At 25.4% G+C, this 22,996-nt stretch overlaps 2 protein-coding genes across 3 annotated transcripts in view; both read left to right on the top strand.

Annotated features, from left to right (window-relative positions):
- LOC112600228 (ribonucleoprotein PTB-binding 2-like) overlaps positions 1–12,833 on the top strand; it is a 29,944-nt gene extending 17,111 nt beyond the window's left edge. The window contains exons 2-7 of one of the 2 annotated variants that reach the window (XM_025347405.1): positions 10,291–10,833; positions 10,936–11,124; positions 11,188–11,278; positions 11,345–11,425; positions 11,502–11,593; positions 11,664–12,833. In XM_025347405.1, the coding sequence (XP_025203190.1) occupies positions 10,291–10,833; positions 10,936–11,124; positions 11,188–11,278; positions 11,345–11,425; positions 11,502–11,593; positions 11,664–12,548 (1,881 nt within the window). In that variant the 3' untranslated portion in view covers positions 12,549–12,833. The remainder of the gene's footprint in view (positions 1–10,290; positions 10,834–10,935; positions 11,125–11,187; positions 11,279–11,344; positions 11,426–11,501; positions 11,594–11,663) is intronic. The other variant, XM_025347406.1, reaches the window with a different exon arrangement.
- Positions 12,834–19,553: 6,720 nt separating this feature from the next.
- On the top strand, positions 19,554–21,894 carry LOC112600267 (U11/U12 small nuclear ribonucleoprotein 35 kDa protein-like). Its single transcript, XM_025347452.1, has 4 exons — positions 19,554–19,725; positions 20,372–20,666; positions 21,133–21,346; positions 21,418–21,894. The coding sequence occupies exons 2-4, from the start codon at positions 20,418–20,420 to the stop codon at positions 21,855–21,857; spliced, it is 903 nt and encodes a 300-aa protein (XP_025203237.1). The 5' UTR covers positions 19,554–19,725; positions 20,372–20,417; the 3' UTR covers positions 21,858–21,894.
- Positions 21,895–22,996: the final 1,102 nt, after the last annotated feature.

Genomic DNA, 22,996 nt, shown 5'->3' with positions numbered 1-22,996 from the left:
TTTGTTCTTGGTGTGTGAAATTGTAACCCAATTTTTAGATGTTCTCATCAGCTCATACTATATAATATTAGTTACTATAGATATTTGGTCAATATTGCTATCAGAAGAATAGAACATTTGCTACACGGTGCGATAGGATGTTAAAAAAAAAATTTAAGGAATTTGAAATGGATAATTTTTAATGTTAATAAGACCTAAGTATTCTAAAATTTCTGATCAGTTTAATTACATGGTATACATTTTAAAAACAAATTTGGGTATTTTTTGTATAATATAATTAATTGTATATTATACTGTTACTTCTTTACTTCTAAGAAAAGTTTTGTATTAATAATTCAATATAATTCATTGATTTAATTATATTATTTATTTCATTACGTTCAAATCACCAGATCGGTTCTCATCATGCTACTATTATTATTTAACTCTGAATAAATAGAACGTGTGTCTCTTCTCACAGTGTTGTTATTTTTCATCTTTTTCACTAAATAAATTTTTTTCAACTCAATAAAAGAGAAAATTAAACAGCTTGTACACTCTAATTAACAATATTCTTTCTTTGCTTAAGTAAATGCTGATATTGTTTATGTTTTTAATAAAATCAAGTTTTTTTTCTTTCACGATACATTAAATTGTGTTGAAAAACTGTGTACATATCAATTCATTCATAAGATACGGAATGCAAAATATTTAAGAAAATATTAATAATTTTATTTATTTTAAGTATATTATATGGTAATTTTCTTTTTGATAGTTTGAAATTTATAGTTATATATTTAAATTACACTATGTAAACTAGGATACATAACATTTCTAAGTACTAACTTTTGTCTCCTTCACAAGTCATAGTTCATGGAGAATAACCATTTTCATATTAAATTAAATCTTTTAGTCTCGATACTAATGTCAATATTTTTATTACTTACTGTATCATTGTAAATAATCAATTATTAATTTGTATTATGATGAAATGACAATAAATATTATTATTATTATTATTTTCTACATTAAAACCTCTTAAATGATTAGCTTGATTAACTTGTAGCATTTAACTTAAATAATTTAAATATTATTTATAAGACAAATTATTTTTAACTTGTTTTTACTGACACAAATGTATAATGCTGTTATGTTGTATATGCTTGACTTTTTTTTTTATACGCATCGTAAATGTGTCAATAAAATATAGCAACGAATCTGTAATATCGAATTGCGGCAATGTAAGATGTTATATCATTATTATCGCACGATACATCATTTATATTATATTTTATATTTTTATTACGAAAAAAAAATTGTAGATAATATTATGGAAGTAAAGAAAAAAATGCAAACGTCGCGGTCGTGTCCCGGAATTCTGCGCGTGTATTTCAGATAAGGAATACGATAAGGATACGGTAAACGACAAAGTAACGCGCTGTAAAATATTATAATTGAACAATATTATCACGACGCAACATAATAATATCATGTTTAGTTTTAAACGAAATACGCTAATGGGTCATGAAGTATTGGTTTTATGCACTCGTTTTAAATATTACTATTTATTTCCATAGCGACACTTATCGTAATGTATAATATTTAATAATTTAATAATTATTATGAATATTGTTATTATTATTATTATTATTATTATTATGCGACGTTCAACTCGTGTTCAGTGTTTAGATTTATCTATAAATTGATAATATTTTCTTTTTTTCCAGTCTCACCTGATAATCCATTACGGTCAACAGCCTTGCAGAGTATATATTACTTTATATAATTTATCCTTGAACACAATTTTTTTGTTTTTAAATTGACCGAATACCGTTAATTCACCTTAATAATATTTCGATTTACCCTATCGATTTGACACATCAGCTCTATGATCGTCATTCTTATAGTTTTTAAAAAAAAAACTCGACATTCTTTAACATGCGTCTTATCGTCGTCACTCGTATACGATAATAATATAAGTAATATTAAATCACGTAATCTAATGTTTGTAACGTGTAATATTGTATACTAATTTTATGTACCTATAACAGTATATATACCTAACCTGTATTATATATTATTATATTATACACGCGTGATAAATAATATACAGACGCTGAAGAACCGTTAGAATTAAAAATCATGTGTGTGTCTTACAAAAGTACCGTTCTCTAGGGACTCGTCGAGAAGATTCCTTTCCCCTTCTTTCTAACATTATCTCTCTCACCGTCTCTCTCGCACTGTATTCTGTGTTCTTGTCCTTGGGCGAGTTAACACTCTTGTCAATTGTGCTCACAGTTGAATTTTTCGTTATTCTTCAAACATTTATATGGTACGTTATACAAATGATTCTTCGTTTTAAGGACATATTCTATTGACAGTATTGAGAACATGGTCGGTATTCTTTAATATTGTATATTTTTTTCTGAAATTCGTTTAGTCAATTTGAATGGTGTTTTTTTTTTCAACAATATTAATATTGTATATTATTATCCGTTTATAGAGTCGTATAATTTGTAAAACGTTCATGTATTTTAATATCTATGCTGTTTTTTCTCCGCATATTTTACTCAATATTATACTATTGTATTATATTTTTTTCATTACACACGAATTCAACAAAGTTTATTTTATTTTATCGTGTGATATAGTTATTAATTATCATTATTTTCCATCACTTACTAGTGACATATCTTCTTGAAAAACCACACAAAAAAAAAATTACATTCCTAAATATTTGAATTGAAAAAAAAAGTATGACGTGAACTGCGATGACTTAAAGCAACAGTTTGTAATGTTTGTATAGAATTATAGTATAAAATTATTATACTAATTGTTATCATAGTAGATTTTTTAAATTTGTTGACATAATTTACGTTTGATTGTACACTGTAATTATTAATTAGCAATTATATTCAATACAATTGTATCTCTAAAAATTTGGTTCTACGTAATTAATACGTTTTTAGTTTCCTAAGTTTTATCATTTGTAAATAATAATTGTCTTAGTTTTTTTCCCTGCTTAATAAAAATTGTTTTATTTATAGGCATATTAATATATCTCAAGGGTATTATATTATTTGAGATTGTGACCGGTACTATCTACGATTTAGATAAGAAAATAATATTGATTCGACGAGTATAATCAAAACAATATTATTAATGGCGTAGTTTTTTCTATGAAGTTTTAAACTAGTACATAATTTAATTGAACATTTTTAACTGTGTGGTTTATAATAAGCAATCGAAACTATACCCTATTTGACTATGTGTATTCTACTATTACTCATTTTTTAAGCTTTTTTTTTTTTTTTTGTTATTTTCTTATCATTGTGAACCAGCGGAGATACAGATTGATTTTGATACGTTTTCTTAGAATTAATACAAATATATTTATATATTTTTCACGTGATCCTAATTTTTATCCTATTGGCTATTACGATTATCAATGTGTAGGCATTTAACATTTTCACAACTTGTATGAAACTGTTATTCAGAATCTTTGAACGAATTGGTTGATTAATCCTTCTCCTTGTACGAAAAGTTTCGAAAGTTCGAAATTTTGTTTGTATAGAATAGAGAAATATAATTTATCGATGACTGTTATTATTTTGTCTAATAATCAACAGCATTTCATTAGCAATAATAATTTGAAACGAGTTTGTCTGTAAGGTTGTATTAAAAAAGAAAAAGAAAAAATCAATTAAATATATCATGAATTGAATCACTGTATTATTTTGCTTCGCCGACATAAAGAGCAACGCGTGCGTCGTCTCGTTGACATAGATTTGTTATTATTATCAATCAATTGACTCGTCACAAACGCATCCCGTCGACAAAATAATAACAAAATACGTTTCTTTGGTCGTCCTTATGTATGTGCTTTAAAAAAAAAAATCGTATTCATAAACGCTCTGTATAAATCACATTAGCTATGTGTATAGTATTATGAAATATTACATTTTAACGTACGGGAACAGTGTCACAGAGTACCCATCATTTTATTCGTTTGTTATTATAGGTATCTATAGTTCGTTTTTCGATGTACTTATATGTTATACATACAGTTTTAACAGAAAAAAAAAACCTGTAAACTGATCTTTTTTTGTCAATAAAGGGAGTCGCACAACGGATGACACGCACAATATTCACTAAAAATATTAATTACAATTGTATAATATCATACCCTATCTCGTCGTATCTGTCAACGTAATGTTTAACGAATTATACATAATTTATATTATACGATCAGATTATGGTATGTGTATATATTACATATTATAAAGCTTTTGCTTGTTTATGTGAAATATGTATGATTGTTATATCAGTGACACAAATAAATTTATTTAGGTTTTTTGAGCCGCAGAACAGTTAAGAGCTAATATTTAAATTATAAATTGTTTTATGAAATTCGAGGTTTTTCTTTAATAGTTTCATTTAACTTGATTTCTAATGATTTTTTAATTTATTTTGCCGATATTAATGTTAATGATTTTTAAATTGATTCAAAAGCATCAAAGCAAATAGATAACTCGTAAAAAACCAATATTTTATACCTATTATTTATCATATATTATTTATTAAAGTAAAAAGTAAAAAGAACAATTATTACATTTTGAATAAGATAATAATTTTCTTATTACGATTTTACCCCAACGTCCCAATCTTCACTTATTTTACAAATGTTCCGTTAATTGCGTCACTGTTAATAATTATTTTAGTTGTGGTGATGGGAGACAAACCTCGTATAGAAAAAACATAGCTGTAACTTAATAAAATGCAGCACTATTGTTAACGACGTGTTGTAATATCAATATTGTAACTGTTTACAAATTAATTTTATACTCACTTATTCTGATCGTATTTTTGATCTAATATTTAAAATTTGTGTATGTAATATTAATTTTTAACAGTATTTTTTAAAAAAAATTACGAGTGTCTGGTGTATTATTATATTATGTAATGATAAAAATTAAGTATAAACACTATAATCACCTCCTATTATAAATAAAATAGAATTTTAGTACATAATTTAGTCGTTAAAGTAAGCCACATATTTTTAATTTGAATTTTAATAATCACTACCGCTGATTTATTGTATCCGGAAAAAATACTGATTCGAACTATATTTTTATTAGCCTGTAGGAATTGATTTGTTAATGCTATTGAAAAAATAATTTATAGATTTCATATTATTGTATTATGTTAAGGTAAAAATTAGAAATTAGTTTGATAAAATTCCCATTGAATTACTATTATTCATTATCATTGTTGCAGCGATGTGTTTGTGGCTCCCTTTTGAATTCGTTGGTGATTCGAATTTGAATTATTCTCGGACCACGTCGATATTATAGTCTATAAAATACTTATAAATTTATAACCATCATGTTTTAGGCGATGGAATATTTTGCATAACTCTTTGCTGAGATAATAAATAATTTCCACTTGGCGGGGTACACTGTCTTTAATAAACTTTCAGTGATTGGTTTCCACAGCGTGTAGTAGATAAACGAAAATAACGAGTACCATCTGTGCAGTTCTCCGAATTATATGGTTTCTGCGACCGAGAAAATTCGATCATTATTTATATGAACGCGGCCAATATTATTTAACACTGCGATAAGTTTTTCTCTCGATTATCTTTATTATGACCTTTTTTTTTCATGTTTGAACCAATGGCGTCGCGGGCGACCGCTTTCGCATTCCTTCTGCGAAAACTTATATCATGACCTATCATTGTTTAAAATGCGTATAGTGGGATGATATTTATTTCCGTCGCAAAATAATAGATAGGCTAGATTAACTATAGGCTAACAATAGTCTACTGCAGTTGTTAAATTATGTGTAGAGTAATTCACCAAGCATGATACTTTTCCGTGTCTTGCAAATTGATATATCTTAATCAAAATTTGAATGAGTAGTTTCTGAGTGATAAAAATGTCAATAGATTCATATAAATTTCGAAATAGAAAAACCAACATTTTCGAAAAATAATAATAATAATACCTGTATTATAATTATCATAATTAACATAAAAAAATTTGATTCTCATTTGTAAAAAATATAAGTATTTGAAAATAAAGTCATTAAGTATATTTAATACTCGTAAGAAGGCGTGAGATTTAGTAAATCATCCTATATAATATACATACATAAGTTATTTATCGTCGCTGTCAAGTTCCTTTGCTACAGTTATTATAAGTATACCTACTGTATGGTCTTTTAGTAAATGAGTGGAAAATTATATATATTACAAGTATATCATGAACTTTTTTTTTTATGGAAAAAAAATGGTATGTATAATTATTGGAATCCAGCCATCTGTTCTACTTTTTTTTTTTAATCTTGTTTTACGATTCGGGACGGAATATCATAATAATATATGAGCGAGATACAGCCTGATTAAACACTACGAGAAGTGTGTTCTGTGTTTTCGCCCTTAAGACGCTATAATAATAATAAAACTAAAAGAAAAAAATACATATTATGACGACTGTACGAAATAAATTACCATATACTTCAATGGCCCATAGTGCACGTTGGCAGCAGTAAAACTTTAATGTTGTATTACGACGGTTACGCGTACGTTATAATAACTATAACAACAATAGAAATAGTAATGTTCATACATTTTATACCTACAGATAATATATTGTTTTTGTCTGAGTTACCTCCTCGGGAATGCCTCCAAAATGGTAACATGTATTTTTTTTAATTCGTGGTTAAAATATTAGATCTATAATAATAGTTTATAGATCGTTACTTACTTTATATTCACTGTAGTTATAAAATAATTATTTTTCAATCAACTTCCAAATCAAAAAATCTATAAAAAATCGTTCACCTAGCTCACTTTCATAAAATGTTACCTACTAAAAAAATTTAAATTTTCAAATAAAGTATATATATATATATATATATTTGTATAATCTCAAAATGTTCTTCCGCTATAGTACCTTATCATTTAGTTGTGTATAGAATACGGATTTTTATATACTTAAAAGTATCCTAATAAACCGTCAAAATATGCGAAGAAAAATAGTTTAAAAAAAAAATACCTAATTGAATCATTGATTTGATAATTATTAATTGTAAAATTGTCCAAATAATTTTAAATAAATTTAATTATACTCGTTACAAAACAAATAATTCTTTTAGTGTACCAATTACTAAACAAGATTAAAAAAAAAGATTACTTGCAGTTAAAAACGATCAAATTAATATTATTTTACGGAAAAATGGTATAGGTTGAAGGTTAACAGTCGACAAAACGTATTATTGAAATTATTTTACGTTTTTGTTTAATTTTTAAAACTGAATAAAATTTAATTTCACTTCAATTTATAAAAAAAAATTATGTCACCAACTTAAAACTATTACGATTTGTAAAGATCACTAACAAAAATTCATAATATAAAATTTTATAAAAATCTTCGCGTAAATATAATTCAAAATTATAAAAGCATTCAGTGTCATTGTGCGTGTAAGATATTTGTTTATTTATTTTATGGTTATATAACATTAATGTAAAAAATGGTGAAGACCATATATTATATTATATTATCGTGTTTGGAAAAGGGATAACATGTGTTGTGAGTTTGTAAAAAATTACTTCCACACATTGTCGAGTATTGTTATTTAACCATGTTACACATATTTGAATGCATGGAATAATATTTATTGTAAAAAACATCGAGTCTATATTCGAATCATATAATGTATTACTTTTTGTAGAATATGATTTAAAATTTTCAAAAACATATTAAAATATGCATTTTAAACATAAAATCTATTGATTTGGTTTTCGATCAAGCCACATAATTATTATTCATGTACGATCATCATATGCGAAGAGTTTAATCGTCATTGAATCCTTAGTCTTTATCTTACATACTCGTGCGACTATTCTTGACCTTTTTTGTATATCCAACCACAATACATTCGTTTTCGCGCATTTTCGATTTAGTACGATTTTCACAATCATTGCTGGTGTGATCTTTAATTATATATATATATATATATATAATAATTAATAAATAATAATTTATATTTATCTTTATATCTGTACGACTTTAAACAACCTGAAATGGATTGGCCCCATTATAGATTATTACGTAAAACATGTGCTTAAATAGTCTTTTTTTGTTTGAAGTTAATACATTTTTAAAAATATGTATTAACACCATACAATAATAAAGTTTATTCTAAAAAAAATGTATATTTTCTAATAAGCTTTACAAATTTTAGGTTTAGATGTAATTTAAATATTAGTAAAACTTTTATTTTCGTTGGCGATTTGTTAATTTTCTATCGAATTCTATCTATTCTCATTATGTAAGTGTAATGTATTTTAAAATTTATAAATATTCGATATAATATAATATAATTATCTTATTATAATAATTAAGATTTTTATATAAAACAAAATATTTTTAAAATCCGTTAAAATTTCGTATATAATAATAACTTTTGTTTTATTGTTCATATTGATGCAACAAATTCATATCATTCCAAATATAAATGACTAAATAATAAGGGATTATAGACCAAGTTTTTGAGACTTAAATCTACTACAATATTAATTGAAAAAAACATGTAGCGTATATTATTGAATTTTTCTAATTTTCTATAAACAAATTATTAATAGTCAGGACAAAAGTTTGATATCTTCACATGCGCATTAAATAATATTTGGACATAATATAAAAGAACATTTTTATTAAAAAAAAAATGAATAACGTAAATTATGATGTAACCATTCTTTTTGAAAAATGTTGCAGATTTTATTTATTGCATCATTATTAACACAATATAATCTAATAGTATGTATTTTTTTCATTAACTTATTCTTTCGTGAGCTTCTCGTGAAATATTAGAATATTTTTTAAAAAACGAGAGAAAATGTATAGTGATAATTCATCCTATGGTTCTAAGAATAAAATAATTTGTAACTTTTCTCTTTTCACTACTAACATTTAAAGGTCGTTGGAAATTCGTCATGATAATAATTATATCATATTATGAAAGCTTATTTTAATAACAATAAAGTAAAATACAAAATTACTAAGACATATAGTGTCCAATATGTACCTATATGTTACGCCCAACTACTTGATTGTTATTTTCTTAAAATCTTATTAGACGCATATAATTATTATGAATATAATTGCATTTTTTAATTCGTGCAGAAAAATTATTTTGGTTAAAGTAATATTACACTATGATATTTATGTTAGACCGTTAGACGAACCAATGCGTTAGCTAAAATGGTCTCATGTAATATTTACCGCGCTATATAAAAAATTAGTGAAGCATGATATTTACCGGAAGTGCAGTTTACCCGTTCACGTATTCGATATTTAACATATTTTTTTTACATAACAATGTATTATATATATTTATTAAGATTTTAATGTTAGTAAAAAAATCAATTGAACATTAAATTTCTAGAACCGTTTATTTTAACTATTGTTATAGTTAGGCTTCTTTTATTTTCAAAATGTTTGTTTTTACACTGTACTTGTATGGCTTAGTTTTATACTAAGTCATTTCGATACTATAATATACAAATATTTATTGCATACTTGTTTAGTTTAACTGAATCAGTATTTAAAAAATCTGTGTTTTTGTCGTCTGTAGGGAATAAAAACTGATCGATCACGTCTAGAAGTAGGTAATTAATATTGGTAGATAATCACGAACTAGTGGCAATAAAATGTATATTCTTCTCTTCATAAGTTTTTTGTATGAAGGTCGTATTTTTTTCCGGCCATAATCGATATATTAACCTTTGCTGAGTCTACCGTAACAATCAGACATCATTAAATCAAATTTAAATAATGATACATAATGTTGATGTTAGATTAGCTTTATCACGCTTATAATAAGTTAGTTCAAAAATTACTCAGGTCTAACTTGAATGGTAGGTATATTTGAGTTATGCAGATCGCTTCTGGTCTTTAATCTTTTATGGACGAGATTTCTAATTTTTTACTTGAGTAAAATGAATTAATATATACTTGCATAGTAACTGGATTGAAGCTTATTTAGTCGCCTGAGTTTGTTAAGTGTTTTTAGGTCTTATATAATTATAATCGTGGTATAATGTAAATTATTTAAAAAAAACACCTATATAATATATAGTAAGTTACTTTTTTTAATGTTAGGAAGATTTGTGAATCGTATAGCGCAATTGATATTTTTTATACCGTTTCGTTAGTACTTTCCTGTATATTAATAATAACTAGTGTATAAAAAAATTTAAAAAAAAACATTTTTTAATCCTATTATGTTTTTTTTTTATTATTACAGGAAATCAGAAAACTCTTAATCGAATTTCCCGTTGAAAGCATTCACATAAGCACAACATCCGGCAGCAGTATGGCCCGAGTGACGCTGGAAGATCCAGAATTGAGGATGGAAGAATGGGATTTTCATAAGCAGTTTGTGTTAAGAGGACAACGCATACCAGTATCCCCGACACCTACTGAAATGCTCTTGTGCGTGGCAAGGTTGCCGTACAACTATACGGAGGACCAATTCACCCGATTAGTGCAAATGTACGGTGAGGTGCGCAAGACGTTCCTGATAATCAGTGAGAAAACCGGTGAGAGCAAGGGTTATGGATTTGTCGAGTATTTAAACAAAGAGTGCGCGATTACGGCCAAATGCGGTCTGGACGGCAAAACGATTGACGACTCGACACTGGTATGTGATTGGTTGGATGGAAGTCACATCACGTATGAGTCGCTACACTCTAAATGCCTTTACGTGGACAACTTGCCAAAGTCATTCAGAGACATGAGTGAATTCCGGAAAGTGTTCGCCAAAGTCGTGAACCCGCCATATTGCCAGGTCAGTTTTTATACAAAATTAACTATAGCGGTTGTGTACCTAGTACCTACTGTGTATTGTATTGTTGTTCAATCGATGCTTAATCATAAATCTGTTGTTTAGATTGCACTTAAAAATGGTTGTCCGTTAGACTGGGGTCTAGTCGAGTATAACACAGCTGAAGATGCAGAACGAGCGCAATCGGAATTGAATGGACATACATTGAGAGGCCATAATATTCGCATTACGTACTATATACCCGGAGTCAGAGCTATTAATTTGTTCTTGAAATTGTTAAATGAGCCGGTAATGGTGTGAAACAATCTAATAATCGTTTATATTTAATTTTTATTAAAAACGTTTCTTTTTTATTAGAGTAAATCTAAATGTGGTGGACTCTTACCAGACCCTCCTCAAGAAGTCATCGAGCAATCGTTGCAAAACCTCTCCAAACAGAATCCAATTTGTAAGTATCTAAATAGTAAACATTTATTCAAAAGTTGAATTTTATGGTATTTTTTTAAAATTTTAGTTGCACAAAATCTTCAAAATATTATTTTTAATCAAATCAAAGCTGCTCAGATGGGGTCTGAATTGCAAGATTTTAATGATAGTAAGTTCATCAAAGTTTTTAATTATCCTACTTACTAAATTGTTTTATAACTGAATTTTATTAAAAATATTTATAGCAACTATAAGATCACATTTATCAAACAACAAAGCTCCACCAACTATGTTGCATTCTCCCACAAGCTTACCTTACATAGGTGCTACTCCAGAGGTAAAATTATATATATTTTTTAAAATAATTAAATGATTTCTAATAGTTTATTTTTATTTTGTTATTTTAGACTTATGGAACAAGGTTATTGCCTAGCCCCCCTGTTGGAGAAGTTCCGCCACATTTAAATTCTGGATTATTCGATGGAGATTTAACCAATCCAATACTGGCTAATTATTATAGAGACCTATTAACTGCTCAAATTTTAGCTGGAACACAAAAGGCTAATGGATTTGGAGGTTTAACTGCTAACCTTAATCCTGCGTTTGTTGATACTGTACAACAAACTACAAATAACAATAATAGTTTAAATCAAATTGATGCCGTACAAAAAGTTTATCAAAACCAAAATTTACAAAGTATTGGTCAACAATTAGCTCAACAAATAGCTCAGCAACAGATGAATCAACAACAAATTAATCAACAGTTAGTTCATCAACAACAACAACATAGCAATATTGGTCAACATAACATAAGTCAACAACAAAATGTTGTTATTAATATTTATGGAGGTGTTAATACTACTACACCTCCAGCTACACCAACTCCAACTACACCTACTTATCCGTTTGGCTCATCATTATCTCTCAACTTAGACCAACCGTGGCCAAAAAATACTCAGACGTCAACAGCTGATTCATATCTAGCCAGTCCCATTGCTGTACCTGAAAAATCATCTCTAAGTTACTCTCCATCATCTACATGGTCTTCTATGCAGAGCATCGCTTCGACTCCATCGCCACAATCTATGTATTCTCCTTTAGCCCCAAATATTTGGACGCCGACTTCGTCAACATCATCGCTGTCAAATCAACATGAAACAGCTCGTGGTCAAAAAAGAGGCATTCCTCCATCTCCTGAACTTAGTCCTGAAGGTATGTATATTGGACAGCATTCTCAAGGAATTGGTGGCCACTATGCTGATTCTTATTTGAAACGTAATAAGAAAAATTAAACTCTGTTCCAAACTTAACTTTCTATGTTTTATCTAAAACGTACATAATTCTTATGTTAATTTCATAATCCAGGACTCAATAATTATTTCGTATTTTGTATTTTTATTTTAATATTAGATTTAATTATTAACAAAAAAACAATTATAGATTCGCTTCTGTTTGAATTTTATGAGAGCATAATGCCAACTCTTAATGTGAAAAAAAAACAAAACCTTAATTTGCACGTATGCAACTTTTCTATTTCTGTTTTCTTTATAATATCTACATATTTATTTCAATTGATTAAAAAGTCCTGGACTAATTTATTATTTTCAATATTTTTGTTTTGACTACAATTCAATGTTGACTGAAATGATATGATATAATGTCATATTCATATTATTTTTTTTTTTTTTTTTTTTTTTTTAATATTCTTGATTTATTACAATAATCTAAATTAACTTATTTTTATCTTCTAAAGTATTCACTTTATGTTCATGAATTTTTCACAAGACCCCTTAAATGGACTTGTTAATTTATTCACATAGAAGTCAATACACTAAATGGTATTTCTGATTTATTATGAATGATAATTTGTTGTATAGTTAAAGTTTATACTCGACTTTATGTTCGGTAATGAGTTAAATTTGTCATATTTGCCCTTTTTTCCATTTTTATTTTTTTATTTTTTGAATTTTTTATTGTAATCCAAACCAATTAATATATATTATTTTAATATAAATATCAAGTCTTAAATAATATAATTATCAATCTTAATAAGAAATATTTCTAATTTTAAACTTTCATACTATTGGGCTAATGCACAGGATCTATTGGATCAACAATTCCTCAATCCCCATTATCATTTAATTATAATATTAGGAATAATATATAATTATATATTATGAACTACTTAATATATATGAACATATATTTTAAATTTGTACATGTTAAAACTGTGATTGTACAATTTAATATTATCAAATTTATTTAAAAACCAAAGTTATTGTATTTTATAATGCTCATTTGGTCTTGACTACACACATTTAATTTTGTTCAAAATAATGTTTTATTACATATTGACAATCAGAAACAAAAAAAAAAAAAAATAAATAGTTTTTATCCAATCATCCTAATTATTTAAATTAAGACTGCATAAATATGATAAGGGCATGCAATTTAAATTGCTATTATTACATATTTTTAAAAACTTAAAATGTTTCTAAAAAGTAAATTAATGTATTTGTTATTATTTTAAGGCTGATTAGTTAACCTGCTTTTTTTTCATTTTTCAAATAAACATCTTGGAGTAGGCAGTGTTTTTTTTTTATTTATTTATTTATTTTTATGTATTAAATAATTTTTGTATGTTACTTATTTCATCAACTGTTATCTTAAATATATACATATTTTTAAATTCTTTGTATTGCATACATAGTATTCAAACTATGCTAAGCTTTATGTACGAAGTACAAATTTCAGTTATTATCCTTTTATGTTTAATGTACATAATTGTTCTTTTAATAAATTTAATATTATAAGAAAGTACATTATTTCCCTTATTGTGTTACTTTATTTTAATAACATATCTTTTGAAAAATTAATACTATCAATTTTATTTTTAAACATTTAAGTTTTAATTGTTTGATATATCAAATAATCTTAATTATTTGTATGTATATTTTTTTACTAATTTTGTGTTTATAGATCTTATATATTATTTTTTCACTACTTTACTTAGATTGTTAAAAAACTACATAATGTTTACAATTTATATTTTTTGTTTCCGTTTATATGTTAAACTGTTAACATTTTTATTAGTATTATCTGTGTAACCTAAAATAATATGATTATCATGACAGTATACCTAATATGTATTTAAATACTTTGCCTATGGTTAATTAAATAATAATTTGCTTTTATTTGATGTTTGCAATTAATTAACAATTTCAAAAAAGGCTGACTAGTATATTCATATGAAATCATTATTTTTCCAATAATTTATGTACAATAAAAATGTGATTTATTATCTGCCAAAAAGATTATAGATCTTCAGTCTTCGTAAAACTTTTTTCATAATAATTTTGTTATCTTAACATTCTTACGTTATCTAATTATAGAATAATATTATTTCGTTAATACTTAATTATTATCAATGTTCTTATTCTTTGCTATGACCTTAACATAGGTAGAAAATACATCAATGTGATTTTGTATACATATATTTGTCTTTTTTAAGCTTATTGATATATATATTTATTTGTTAGTGTATCGCTTATTTTTTTTTTTAAATAATATTGAATTGTAATTTTTTTTATTAATATATGATGTGATTGTTCATTAAGCAAAAATTATTTTATATTATATTATTTTATTATTTTTTCTTGGTAATTTTTCTTTTTATAGTATTGTATTTTAAAGAAAATATGAGAAATTTATTTGACTTAACTATTTTTTGTATTTAAGATTTAATCTATACATTTTTATTTCCTTAATTCCTTCTACAGTGTTTTTTATAGAGTAAATTAATTTAAATATCTTGTTAATATTTTTAAACAATTCAGTTTATGAGCGATTTTCAATCAGTTATTATTGTTTTGCTATACTGGTGCTTTTGATGTATTAAAAAAAAAAAAAAAAGTGTTATACTAAAATTTGGATTTGGTATATAATTGTAAGCATTTATATAGCTGATATAATTTTTATACTTTTTTTTTTTTATAAAACTTTAATAGAAATGTTTTTTTTTTTTTATATGAAATAAAATAATTTCAATTGTACTTCATATTGAATGTGTATTAAATGATCATAGTTTTATAAGTTTGATTTGAAAAATGATTCTTTTGAATTATTGATATTTAAATAATTGTAGTATATAAATTTATTAAAAATATTGATTAATAATACCAGCTACTAGAATGTAAACATTTCAATGGAGGTCATATGGCAAACACAGTTATTGAAAATAGTTTTTTTTTTTATTGAACACCAAATTATAACTTTTATAATTTATATTTGTTTAAATAAAATAAATTAATTCTTTAATAGATAATTAAATATTGAAATTATCCTGTTTCACTGCTGGACCCTGTATTATTAATTAAATATTAAAATATAAGTTGATGAAAAGTAGCAGTGTTACTAGAGCATAGCCGATAAATTCAATAAACTGTTACCAAAAATGTTTTTCTTTACTGTATTGTTACTGCAAAACTATATATTACTGATGGTTAAAAAAAACTTGCTTGCTTGCTTATGTGATTATTTTAAAAATTCACAGTCAGCATTTAACATAACATTCTAACAGGAAAAAATAAATGTTTTGTGTATGAATGAAATTAACAAAACAATATATTATATTAAAAACCATAGATATATCTAAAGATTATTTAAGAATTTAAAAAATGTTGGGAAAATTATGATATAATATTTTAATATTACAGACTACACTCTATATAACTGTTATATTTATAGTAATTCAAAACCTTGTATATATAATAGAAAGTACTAAATATATATGTTAGTATGATAGATTAATGAGAACCGAAAAATCAGAATTTTACTTGTATGTAGATTAAAAGTTATTTAAAGTTCATGTTTAATGTAAATCCCACTGTTCTGTATGAAACTATTTAATTTTGAAATAAAATGTTTCTTGATGGTATAAATGTATTACATAAAATAAGTAAAATGTAAAAATAACACATGATAAGAGTACATAATAAATTATAAAAAAAAAAAAATAATGTAAATAGCATAACAATACAATACAAATACATAGCATATTTAATTTATTTTTGGATACCACGCTGACTTTTCTTCATATTTCATAATTCAGTTTCATTGAATACAGGCACATGTACATACAGTCATGGAATTAATTCTCCACGCAACAACCTTTATACATTTATAATCATTAATAAAATGTTTTTTATGTGTGAATAAGGTAAGTGAATTGATAAAGAATTAATATCATAATATTTTAAGAAATAAACAACTACCTAAATTCTGTTCCCAACTTCGTCCAATTGACAAATTTTATTTCTTTAATTGTGATGAACGTACTGCATACTACTTTTAATATTACAGATACTGGTCCATTAACCTCATAAGTTATGAGACTTTCAGGGCCCCGCAAGAAATTATTGTTAAAAATGAAATAATTTATATTTAAAACCCTTTTGTGAAATTCCATACAGGATTTTATTATCGAGTATAGTTGACAGTTGTATAATATTATTTTAATGTTAGTGGTCGGTCTCCGAAATATTAAAATATATTTTAGATGAGTTATAAATAAATCAAATTCGGAATTATTTTAAACCGCGATAACGATTAATAAATTCTCGTATAAACCAAATGCACGCTACTTGTACTGAGTGTCTGGCTATTTTCGTTATTATTTATCATGACTTCATGAGTAACAACAAATAACAATACATTAATATTATTTTAATTTTAATTTTATTGTCATTTCACGTTCATATTTATTACGAATAGATTTGTGTAATAATAATATAATAAATAAATAAATAAATTCCATCACGCCGCCCTAATAATAGGATAGGAATCGTAGCACAATCTAAATTTAATTTCCATATGATTACGCTTATAGACATTAGACAGTAATACAGTATTATATATTTATATAGGTACTTTTATATAAATATAATATTACTGTTGTTTATATTAATTATTATTATAATATAATAATAAAACAAAATTAAACACATCATTGCCGTCCGATTTGAGCAACAAAATCCATCGCACATCATAAGCTTCTATGGCCACCGCGCCGTCGTGATGATATTACTCGTATATTAATAATATTAAATCTACAGTTTATATGGAAAACCGGTATTTTTGTGTATTAAAAAAAGATTTCATAAAATAATTCATTAACTTTATTATACTGTTTTTTTATTTTATAATGTTGAGTAAGTTTATAAACTAGAAGGGAATTAAAAAAAAATTAGTGTAAGTAAATTTATTGTGTAAATAATAATGCATACTTCTATATTTCTTTTTATACTTCCTAGTTCAGTTCCTCAAATATAATCTTTTTCTATAAAATCATATTTAGTATTTTCAATGTTGTGTCATATTGTTTATTATTAAACAAAGCATACTTATTACTTTATTTATTTTCGAGTATTAGATACTTATAAAACTCTAATATACAGAATATAGAGTTTAATGTCTATATTATAAACTGTAGAGGTATCTAAGTACATACCTACCTAATATTATATTATCATTGTTTTATCATTTTTAAACACATCATATAATTTAACAAATATAACTATGTAAATTATTTATAAGATATATAGGAGTTGTATTTTTTCCAGTTGGTAGCCGGTAGGTTTTTGCTTTCAATACTTCGCATTTTGGGGCCCCTTTCAATATGATGTGCCCTGGGCTTCGCAAAACTTAGCGCCGGCGGTGCTTGTGCTGCTCGTGGGATTCATCGGATCGCAGAAAAAATTATGGATATTTTTCTTGAAATAAACGATTTAATTAACAACGGAAAGAAGATATTTTTGAAAGCTCCTTATAGAATTTAATTATATCATGAAATGTTACATTGTTACCTAATACACCATTACCACTTCAACCTATAATAACACGATGGGGAGCTTGGTTACAATCGGCAATATTTTATGCAGATAATTTCGAACCTTTTAAAAATGTTATTCAAAACCTACAAGAAGATGGTGCATGTTATATGATAGGTACTAATAATTATGGTTTTAATTTGAATAATTTTAATCTATTTGCTGTAGGGAAAAAAAACTTATTTTATTATAGAGTTTTCATTATTGCTAATGCTAAGAACTATATCCATTTTAAAGTTCATTATTTCATAATATGGGTTTACTATACGAGTAAATCCCATCTGGTTCTTGATGGCAATAGGCCATTAGATATCTTATTTTTTAAACTTTAAAAATTTTACCATTAGTATTGCTTAGAAAATAATACTAATTTATCATTACTCACCACCTACCTTAAATATCTAAATTTTACATTTTATATTAACCATAGTGCTGATTGGAGATAAGCAGAGCACCTCTACCATTTTATTTTTTTATTTACGTACTTTTTCCAACTATTATTTTTGAATAGAATGGGGGACGATGTACCTAATCTAATACTCAAATTAATTTTTCATCAAATATAAATTTAAATTATCGGTGATACTGTAATTACTATTTGTTGAAAAATATTATACATTTTGTAATTTTTTTTCTGGAAAGTTTCAATTGCATTATAAAATTATTATATCAAGTAACAATTAAATTAGTTGAATATTTAGATGAAAATAAATCCATGCATTAATTAAATTAATTAATTGGGTATAAATTATTTTGTATTTGGAATGCAGTTTTTAAACCGTTGGATTAATCTTTTCTACTAAATTTTTTCCAATAATTCGAACTCTGATAATGCTATACTAATGCAATATTGATTGAAAAACCATTAAATAAAATTGTTATCAAAAATCCAGAAGAATTAAATGAGTTGTATACAAGACAATGTATATAGATAAGTAGGTTCTTGATTATTAAAATTGTTACTTCTGTTACATGATTATACAGTAAATTAAATTAAAACAGATATTATTTTGATTCGTGAAAATTACGTTGTACACATGAAAAAATCTATGAGATGGCATTTCAATGTTTTCTGTATCAGTTTCATTACAATTTTTAATTCAATAGATACTGAGTAGTTTCTTTTATGCTACTTTGTTAAAAGACTATAACACACAAACAAATTGATAAAAAAATATACTGAATTTTAATTCCTATAAAAAATAAAGCAATTATATTTTATCTTATTTGATGGGAAACTTGGCGCAAAATAATATGTGAAAACGCTAAATATTTTTTACACTACTGAAGTAAGGTCTAAGGAGCTGGTTGAATTTAACGCCAGCAATGTGTTATCACTTATCAACAAAGCAGTTTCCGTATCACTAGTATTTGATAAGAGAAAGACACGAACTTGTGATAAGTGAAATGAGATGTTCGTTTGCAATGTTTACATGCTGACAAATTAATGACGCGGAACGAACAGCTTGACAAATACTCATCGATTAGTTTTTGACTTCAATTCACGGACTTCATAATAGTTTCAAGGTCGACCCCTTATAACACAGAATTTAGTCTTCCAACTAAGTACACACACTCAGAGGTAAGTACCATTCTAGTGTCGTGTACGCACCACTATTACCTATTACCTACTGATTACTGTCTATTCTTCACTTTGACACAACACTGGTTCAAACGTTTGATTGCAAGAATATTGTTTTCATTTTCGACCTTCCGAATATTATATTTACATTCACATGTCGAAAAATGACTGATTTGTTTCACCTTTGACTGTATTGATGGTACAATGTGTAAATGGTGTACACTTGCTGTTTTTTATTCTTTCTTTAAACATAAATTAAATGCGCATATTGGCATATTTAACAATAATTATATTACTGGAATATATTTATTTCAACACTGGAAATTAATCTTGATAAGATAAAATATTTACTTTTAATAATTGCTCGGGACTTGTCAAAACTGGAGTATAACAGGTTAGGTAATACCTACCTAGCATCTGCAAAGTAAATTCTGCATCTTAGGTTTGTTTTTACTAGTAGATGTGACCTGTGTTTACATTACTTGATTTTCAATAACATTTATACATTATTTTATGTTTGTTTATCGCAAACTCACTATCTGTATTATATTTATGGTTTAAAATTTGAAAAATAAATACACATGGATGTTATTAAAATTTGTTTAAATAAAATAAACTAATATTTTTTTATTTTTATTTTTTACAGTATTTTTAAATAATAGTTTAAAGTCCATATCTACTTTTATCAGAAAATGTCAATTGATTATGAAAAGTATGAAGAAAAAATACCAGAAGTGGAATACTGGTATCCACAAGCAATTGTTTATGATCCGATTAAAGCTGGCAGTATAGATGGTACTGATATTGAACCACATGATAATGGAATTAATAGAGCTATAAATTCCAATTATAAAACGTCTTACAAAGTAAAAGGAAATCCTCTACATACCATATTTGTTGGCCGATTAAGTTTAGATACAACAGAAAAAGATTTAGAAAATGTAAGATAATACAATTATTCTGAAACAATAATTAGAAAATAAATAGATTGATTTTATACTATTTTATGTAAAGCAAAAATTTACTAAATCAAAATTGACTAGACATTTTTTTATTGAAATATATAAAATAATGTACTATTTTTTTGTCTCAATATGTGTGTAAGGTACTATGTATATAAGTTCATAAATAAAAAAATAGTTTCATAAACTTAAACATACATTACATGTAATATTTTTAATTTTAATAAATGGTTGTAACGTATACGTATATTGTTTAATTGCATAATAATATTATTAGTATCTTTTTTTTATTTATGGGAAGCTTTTGTTAAAATTTGCTGTAATAAATGTTATGTATGCACTTAGATATAAATAAATAAATTGGTTAATTTCACTGTAGTGATAAAATCCTACTTTTTGGTTAAAAATATAAATTAAATAGTAATTGTTATTTATTTTGTTTCAGGAATTTTGTCGTTATGGTAAAATGATAGCTTTAAGGTTGGTCAGAGATATTATAACAGGTTTAAGTAAACGATATGCTTTTATAGAGTACGAAACATCTGAAATGGCATTGAATACTTATTTACGTTGTAAATCATTAATATTAAAGAACTCTAAAATATTTGTAGACTTTGAATGTGGACGGTTACTACCTGGATGGAAACCTCGAAGATTAGGTATAGCAATATACATATTTGAATAGTTAAATGAAAATCATTATTATAATTTACTTTTTAATTTTGTTTAGGTGGAGGTTTTGGAGGTGAAAAACAATCAGGTCAACTTAGATTTGGTGGTAGAATCAGAAATTTTAAACCACCGTTAAATCTAGTTGAGTTCAATAACAAAAGAATATGTAATGAGGAAAGCGATGAAGTAGAATCAAATACAACTTCTCCTTCTATGCATAGTGTGAATTCAAATTCTGTCAGTGTTTTAACTACATCTGCACCTACAATCATATCCTTACCATTAACACCGCCATCACAACCAGCTGTAGTTTTACCATTAACACCTCCTTCGTGTTCAAATGTATTTTTACCATTATCACCTCCTTCACAATCAATAATTGTCTTACCTTTAACACCTCCTTCAAATTCAACTGTCACATTACCACTTACACCACCATCACATTCAACCACATCATTACCTTTAACACCACCTTCAAATTCAATTCCACACCTTTAACATTAAATTAAATTTTTTAATATACTTATTGAAAATTGTAATGATTTATTAGTTATAAGTAATATTTATATTTTTTTGTATTGATTTATCTGAATAATTTAATAAATAATTTTGATTGTATGAAAGTTTTATTTCACTTTTATTACTTATTACTAGTAACTTATAATACTTTACAACTTAACAAGTTTAAATGTTAGTATTTTCTGTTGTTGTTTGTACTTACTATGTTACTCAACTAATTGACATCAGAAAATATAGAACATAAATTGTAAAAAACATTAAGATATACTTTTTAAAATTAAAATTACGAAAAAAAAAATAAACTCATAATCTCATAATAAATCATTTTGGAGATTTACAAAATTACCATTAGATCCCTTCTAGTGTACCATATGCTTAGAGCTACATACTTCCACCACATCTAAACACAGCGAATAAATATAAAAATTGTTCAGTTGCTATTTTTATTATACTACCAGAGTATTGGTTTTTAAAAATTCTATAATTTATATTTAATATTATATTTGGTACAAAAAGTTTAATTTATAATGTCTAAATTATTAAATTAATTGATTTATAAAATTGCAAATGAAACATGTAAGCTTGATGAAAAAGTAATTTAGTAACAGTACTTTAGCAGGTAGTTTTAGTCTCAAATATTTAAATATACTCAATATCCATGAAATAAAATATAAATTTTTCTATTTTCACTCCATAATACTAACATCAAATATCAATGTTTATTCTTAATATTTTCATTTCTTTTATTTTATAAACTAACTGTCAAAATGTAATAATTTTTAGTTGAAATATTATTAAACTAATAAATAACTTAAAATAATGTTCCTCAGATACATGAAACTGCATTTTTTAATATGTAAATAAACAATTAGGTTAGATAACAAACAATTATTATTTGTATCCAGTATTGAGAATGTTAAAAAGCTTATTAAAATCTTTATTAGTTTGTAAAGTAAGAACTTGTTAATGTATCATATATTTTTATTTTTATTATTCAAAGGTATAATTGAAACTATGATTAAATTAATTTTAATCTAAAATATTAATCTATATATTCACAAATTAATACACTTATAACAATGAAGATTTTAAAATTATTCTTCAAAGTTGTGAACATT

This window comes from Melanaphis sacchari, unplaced genomic scaffold (genome assembly GCF_002803265.2).
Source record: "Melanaphis sacchari strain LSU unplaced genomic scaffold, SCAv2.0 Contig62_pilon_pilon, whole genome shotgun sequence".
Taxonomy (NCBI): Eukaryota; Metazoa; Arthropoda; class Insecta; order Hemiptera; family Aphididae; genus Melanaphis; species Melanaphis sacchari.
The sequence above is the reverse complement of the archived record's forward strand: the minus strand, read 5'-3'. Positions and strand labels throughout refer to the sequence as shown.